Source organism: Orycteropus afer, unplaced genomic scaffold (assembly GCF_000298275.1).
Source record: "Orycteropus afer afer isolate SDZICR_OR568_19922 unplaced genomic scaffold, OryAfe1.0 scaffold00073, whole genome shotgun sequence".
In the NCBI taxonomy this organism is placed as follows: domain Eukaryota; kingdom Metazoa; phylum Chordata; class Mammalia; order Tubulidentata; family Orycteropodidae; genus Orycteropus; species Orycteropus afer.
The window spans coordinates 2,463,163-2,469,977 of record NW_006921660.1 but is presented as its reverse complement, the minus strand read 5'-3'; the positions used below and the strand labels follow the sequence as shown (position 1 = coordinate 2,469,977).

General features: G+C 35.8%; 1 protein-coding gene across 1 annotated transcript in view; it reads right to left on the bottom strand.

The window, feature by feature from the left end:
- Positions 1 to 2,665: 2,665 nt before the first annotated feature.
- RWDD4 (RWD domain containing 4) overlaps positions 2,666 to 6,815 on the bottom strand; it is a 22,165-nt gene continuing 18,015 nt past the window's right edge. The window contains exons 7-8 of the mRNA XM_007940878.2: positions 5,488 to 5,490; positions 2,666 to 2,698 (exon numbers count right to left, since the gene is read on the bottom strand). Coding sequence (XP_007939069.1) covers positions 2,666 to 2,698; positions 5,488 to 5,490 — 36 coding nt within the window. The remainder of the gene's footprint in view (positions 2,699 to 5,487; positions 5,491 to 6,815) is intronic.

The window sequence follows — 6,815 nt, the reverse complement described above, 5'->3', positions numbered from 1 at the left end:
TGGAAACACCTTGCAGTATTTTAATAGTTACAGATTTGATATTAAGCGTCTTAAGAGCATTATGGGAGCTCTAGTGGCACAGTGGCCTAAGGCCACTCCTTGAAAGGAAGGTTGGGCAATCTACTTCCATAGTGATACTGCCTCAGAAATCCAAGGAGGGGTCCTATGACTTGGATCGACTTGACGGCACTGAGTTTCTGAGAGTTGAGAAGCATTACACTTACTGAACTGTATTGCTTCATGTTTCATTTTAAATTGAGCATTAAGGGAATGCAGTATTTTAACTGCCAATATTTTTATCTAGAGACCTGTTACCATTTTGTCTTTTATGAAATTTTGTCCCCAAGAAAGGCAGGATTTCTTTTCTTTCTTTCTGATTGAGTCAGTGTAGTGTACTCATGGTTGACAAAATATTCACTACTTTTTGGAATTTGAATTCTTAAATATTCATGATGAGTATGAAAAAGCATGAATCCATACTGTGTGACCTCAACCACCTAAGAATCTACGCTCAGTTGTATATATATATACATACAATGTAGAAGGATATGCCAAACTGTAATCATCAAAATGATTTTGGATGCCTTTTGTGTTCTTTGCTTTTCAGTGTTCCATAATGCACATGTTTTAAAAATTTGAAAAGAAAAAAATGTTATTTTAAAAACCTGCATGGAGTCCCCATTGCTTGTAGAATAAAGTTAGCTTGTTTACACATCTTAAAAAATGAACATTTTTAATCCAACATTTTAAATATCTTCTGGTTAGTACTTGAATAGTGTTTATATCTCATACCTTAGGGCTATGCAAATCTATATAACCAAAGATTCTCTCTCAAGTGATTCAAAATAAAACATGCAGAAAAATCATTATGTGCAATTGCAATTTTATTGCTCATTAGTTTTGTCATTCCACACAATTCTGAACAAGCAGATTTTAAGAAAATATACTGGGAGTGTTAAACAGATGACAGCAATACGGATGAAAATGTTCAAGTGTTTTACCTAAGGTAATAAGAGGCACCACTGCCACACCCCACCTCCCCAGAAGTTTGTATATGTCATATAAAGAGTAAAAATAATTCATTGGCATTTAACTAGCATTCTTTGTAACTGATGAACCACAATAAGCCTGAACAATTCTGGAATCTTCACTAAGCAGTTTTGATTTTTTTTTTTTTTTAAATACTAGAAACAAACAAATCCACACAATAACAACAACAAAAACTACAAACACGCAACCTCAAAAGTTGGCATATTACAGTGATCTTGAATTTTAATGTTTCCATCATATTAATTCAGGAAATAGAATGTGATTCAGCTTTTGCAAAAGAGATTAAACTCCTTCACTATAATCATACTTACTTAATAATTCAAAAGATTTAACTGAAGCCAGTGTTAACCCCAGTAAAAACCATGCCTACAACTCAGAAAACTACGTGTATGCTAGAGTAACTTCTTCAGAAGTTAATGATTCTTTAAAAACAGTCAGACCCAAGCTTCACATGTATAATTGGGGGAACTAACATTTTTGTTCTTCCTAATACCACCTAGTAATTCTAAGTGTTTTTAAAGCTGGGAGGTATATACAAATTGCACATAAACATCAATAACTTTTCCTGATATGTTAATACTACACCAATAGTTTCTTCTATTAAACATTTTTAAAAATCAAGCATGTACTTTAAAAAACTTCAGAATTTGAAAGACTTTTTGTATATTATGACAAAGGTGCTCAGGCTCACAAATAAGTTTGTATACTTGAAAAGGCACTCTGAAAAAAAAATAAAATTTGAATGTGTTTTAAGTTAAACCATTTAGACAACCTCAATTATGAAACAACTAAAAACACATAATAGCAGATAAATAGGAATTTATTAATCACTGTTACCAACAATAAAAAAATTAAATATTAAGGCATCTTTTAACCCATCATGGTATATGCAGCAAAGAGAAATATTTCAAATGAAAGTCAGCATTTCTATTTAAAACGATATGTATTTGGCAGATTTTTTTTTTAATACTCTCCTATTCCATAACATTCCAGTGAAAATTCTCATGATTAAACATTTTGACAAAAACCAAGAGAAAAGTATAAATAGATATTCATTTATTAAAGAGCAGTTCACCCTTGAGAAATAAAAGTGAACTACAAAGAGTATTATGTATAAAGTCCAAATACCAGTATTTCAATTTCTTTGAAGCAACTCATGCTTCAGTAATTAAGAGAAAGAAGAGATGAAGCCTTTATTTAAGATGAGAAGCCTATCAATATGGATCATGCTGCCAAATTAACAGTTCACTCAGTATTCTACTCCACTGGGATAAAGGTTTGAAAAGGGCTTCACACTCCTTTATCACATCCACTACAATACGGTCATATAAATTAACACTGGCTATTTACTAATCCCCTTATTGGTCCATTTACAATACTCGACAAGCTGTGTACAGTATACTAATCATTAGCATTTTCACCTTTTAAGGCAAGTTTGTGAAGATAATTTAATACAGCCAGATCTCTTCATGAACTTTTAGCTTAAAACATTTTTAATACAAGACACATATAAAAAATTGTTTTATAAAAAGCCACCTCAATACCAGAAAAGAGTAGTGAAAGATTTTGACCTGTTTGCTTTTTAAAAGGATGTTCTCGTGTCAAATTCCAAGCGTTATTCATCATCTTTAGAACCAGTTTTGCTTAACTACAAAAAAAAAAGAGAAATATTCAACATGTTTAAGTTATTATATTACTCAAGTTAATCATTTCCATGTAATAGCAAAATTAAATTTTTAAAGGTACTAGAACAACAGGTAGCAAGATTCAAATAACTTAAACCACATACACAGCCTTTACCAAGGAACCCTGGTGGCACAACAGTTAAATGCTTGGCTGCTAATTGAAAAGTTGGTGGTTCAAACCCACCCAGTGGCTCTACAGGAGAAAGACCTGGCAATCTGTTTCTGTAATGATTACAGCCAAGGAAACACTCTGGGGCAGTTCTACTCTGTCACATGCAATTGCTGTGAGCTGGAATTGCTGGCATCCAACAACAACATGGTTCTTACTACATGTAGCTATTTTTCAAATTCAGGTTCAACTACTTCTTTTAAAAATATGACCTCCCCAGAACAAGGGAGAAAAAAAATGCCTTTAAGCTTTCTAAGAAATAAACTAGCGGGAAAAAAATAAACTAGGATCCAGATTCTGCAAACAGAAGGTGGCACTTACAAATGAATGACAATACATTCTTCAAATGTGGTATTGAAAGTGTGTTGTTGTTATTGTTGTTATGTGCCCTCAAGTTGGATCCGACTCATAGTAACCCCTCCTTGGGTTTCTGAGGAAGTATCACTATGGAAGTAGATTGCCCCATCTTCCTTCTGAGGAGTGGCTGGTGGATTTGAACCACCAGCCTTCTGGTTAGCAGTCAAGTGCCTTAGCCACTATGCTACCAGCGTAATGACCTTAACTTACTATCTTTCCAGTTAAGAATCTAGAGCAGGGGGAAAAAAAAAGAATCTAGAGTAGGAGTTGACATATTTTAGGGGGACAGATAAAATTTCCAAATATAAAGGCAATTCTGAACAGAATAAAGGCTGAGATAAATCTCCACTGTGTCCAAAACTCCCAAGAACTCCAAAGAATGAGAGGAGCTATGAGAAACAGAAACTGCTAAGGACAGCACAGAGGTTCTCAACATGTTTTGGCCCTATGACCCCTCATACCCTTAAAAATGGAAGACCCCAGAGAGCTTTAGTTTATGTGGATTATAACCACTGTGCTTGAAATTCAAACTGAGAAATTAAATTCATTTCAAAACAATAAGCCCATTATACCTAGGAACATTTTTAAAAAGAACAGTAACTACATTTTCTAAAACAAAGAAATAAATCTTAAGTATGAAGAGTGGTGTGCTGTGTTACATTTTTGCCAATTTATTGTCTAGCTCTCTCTCTCTCTCTCTCTCTCTCCCCCTCATGCTTAGAGTTCTGATGCTGTGATTGGCTAGTTTGACCACCCTTCTGGGCTCAAAAGGAGGCCTCCTGGAGGCAGAACTCTCTCTTACTGCTGCTGGAGGAAGATGTGCTGCTGAAAGAGACACGCGCCCCTGAAAGAGACACGTGCCCCTGAAAGAGACACGTGCTGCTGGGAAAGAGACGCGAGAGACACGCATTGCTGAGTGAGACACCGAGGGACCAGCACTGCTGGGAAAAAGACTGAGAGACTGTTGGCTGAGGGACGTTGGGCTGGGAGAGAGACTGAGCATTCTTCCTGAACTTGAGTTGTAGCCTGGTGCTTCCCTAATAAATCCCGTAATGCGTGAGTTCTGCGTGGCCACTGCAGCGAATTATTGAACCCAGGAGAGAGGTGGTGGGTGCTTTGGGAAGAACGGTTGGTGAAAGGGCTGGAGGGAGGCAGCATGTCTGGCCTTGCAGTAATAGGCCTTGGGTTACTGCTGGTAATCCTGTCTTCCTCTTGTGGGATTAGAGAAGGTCAGAACATGTGGCCTCCTTGCCGTTTTTGCATATGTTATTTAACCATTAACATTATCTGTTTCCAAATTTCCTCCTCATCTTTCACACAAGCTCAATGGCCCTGAAGCATGGAGTCCATAGCATTTTGAGGAGAGAAAGGGCTTAGCTAGCAAGCTACTTAAAGGTACACCTGGGACAACATGAAGCACCCATCAAGCATGAGCAGAGAGGGGCCCAAAGAAAGGAAAGAATGCCAACAAGCCTCCCTAATACAGACACCTTTCTACACGGTCAGCTTCCTGCCCAGGAAAGGGAGAAGAAATACTGTGTTTCTTTACTCTCACTGTAGGTCACTGATAACTGCTTGCAGGTAATATTTTTTAGTACTAGATTCTAGAAACACACAGATTATCACAAACAGTTTCTATAGATAATGCATTCCATAGCCCAAACAGCTGACTTGAAAATTGAGGATTACTGTATTTCTGTGTCCACCCTAAAATCTTAATCTTTAACTCCCCTCAGATTGTCTTAATCACTTCTCATAGCAGTTGTGGCACTAACTGGCATGTAAAACTTATTTTATTAAGTCCTGCAGAAAGAATTAACTTAAGCACTAAGTATCAGTGTCATACATTTCAAATCACCAATAATGAAGAAATATAATGAGAGAAGATGGCAGAAAAATCCAAAATGGAAAGTAAACCATTTTAAACAAAAACAATAAGAAATCCTTCTTGCAATAATGGGCAACTTTATCTAGAGGGCTGCCCTTAAAAAGAAAAACGAAATCAAAACATTCCTTTCCATGACTAGTTTTTCTCATTTTCCCTATTATCAGCAATTAGTTATATTTATATGTACAAATACATCTTAAGATTTATTTATATCAACAGCAGTATTTTAGTGCAGTTATGTATTACTTGTATACATTTTCCATTATTTAAAAAAAGAAAATCTAAAAGTAAAGGCATAGTGAAGAGAGGAATATAAAGAATATGTGAAAAATACTTACATGCTGAATGTCAAGAAGAAAAGAGACATCCCAGTAAAGTCCAAAGGTTGAGGAGAGGAAAAAAAGGAAACATATAAATTTCATTATTTGATAGCAATAATTATAATAATTTTTTTAAAGACATGAGTTTAAATATTAGGAGACAAACTAGACAACTGGGACATTCTAAAAATTAAACATTTATGTGCATCAGAAGACCTCACTAAAAGAGTAAAAAGAGAACCTACAGACTGGGCAAAAATTTTTGGCAATAACGTATGAGACAAGAGACTAATCTCTAAAATTTATAGAAAACTTCAACACCTCAACAACAAAAAGACAATTCAATTTTTTAAAAAATGGGCAGAGGACAAGAACAGATACTTTACCAAAGAAGACATTCAGACAGCTAACAAACACATGAAGAAACGCTGGAAATCATTAGCCATTGGAGATGCAAAGTAAATAACAAAGAGATATCATCTCACACCAACATTAACAGCAAAGATCAAAAAAATAGAAAACAACAAATGCTGGCAAGGGTGTGGAAAACCTGGAACCCTCATACACTGCTGGTGGGATTGTAAAATGGCATAGCCACTGTGGAGAATGGTGTGGCACTTCCTTAAAAAGTTGGAAATAGAAATACCATTATGATCCAGCAATCCCACTACTAGGGATATATCCTAGAGAAATAAAAGCCATGACATGAACAGATATATGCATATCCACATTCATCACAGCTTTATTCACAACAGCGAAAAGATGGAAACCATCTAAGTGCCCATCAATGGATGAATGGATAAACAAACCACGGTACATACACAGAATAGAACACTACACAATGTTAAAGAATATTGATGAATCTGTGAAACACCTCATAACATGGATGAACCTAGAGAACATTATACTGAGTAAAATTAATCACAAAAGGGCAAATATTTTATGGGACTACTACTGTAGGAAAACGTTTATGCAAAGATTCTTTGAAGTTTACCAGGGGTGGGAGGAAAGGAGGGTAAATCATTACCTAGAAGGCAGACACATAATAACTTGGGTGAAGAGAAAGCCAATATACAATAAAGGGGAGGTTAGCACAAAGTGATCAAGACATAGGAAGACATGGGAGGAGCACAAGAGTTAAGGACAACAAAGATAAATATGATTAATACACAATCCTGCAAAGCAGTAATAAGAATAATCTATAAGTAGATACATAACCAAGCTGAACAGGTGTGGGAAGGAGAATGGAACTATACCCTCGAATGTATATAGGTTTGGTCAGGAACTGAACTCGCCGTATCACCAAGGTATGCCTATGTGTGCTTTAAATTTTTGTCTATTTATTT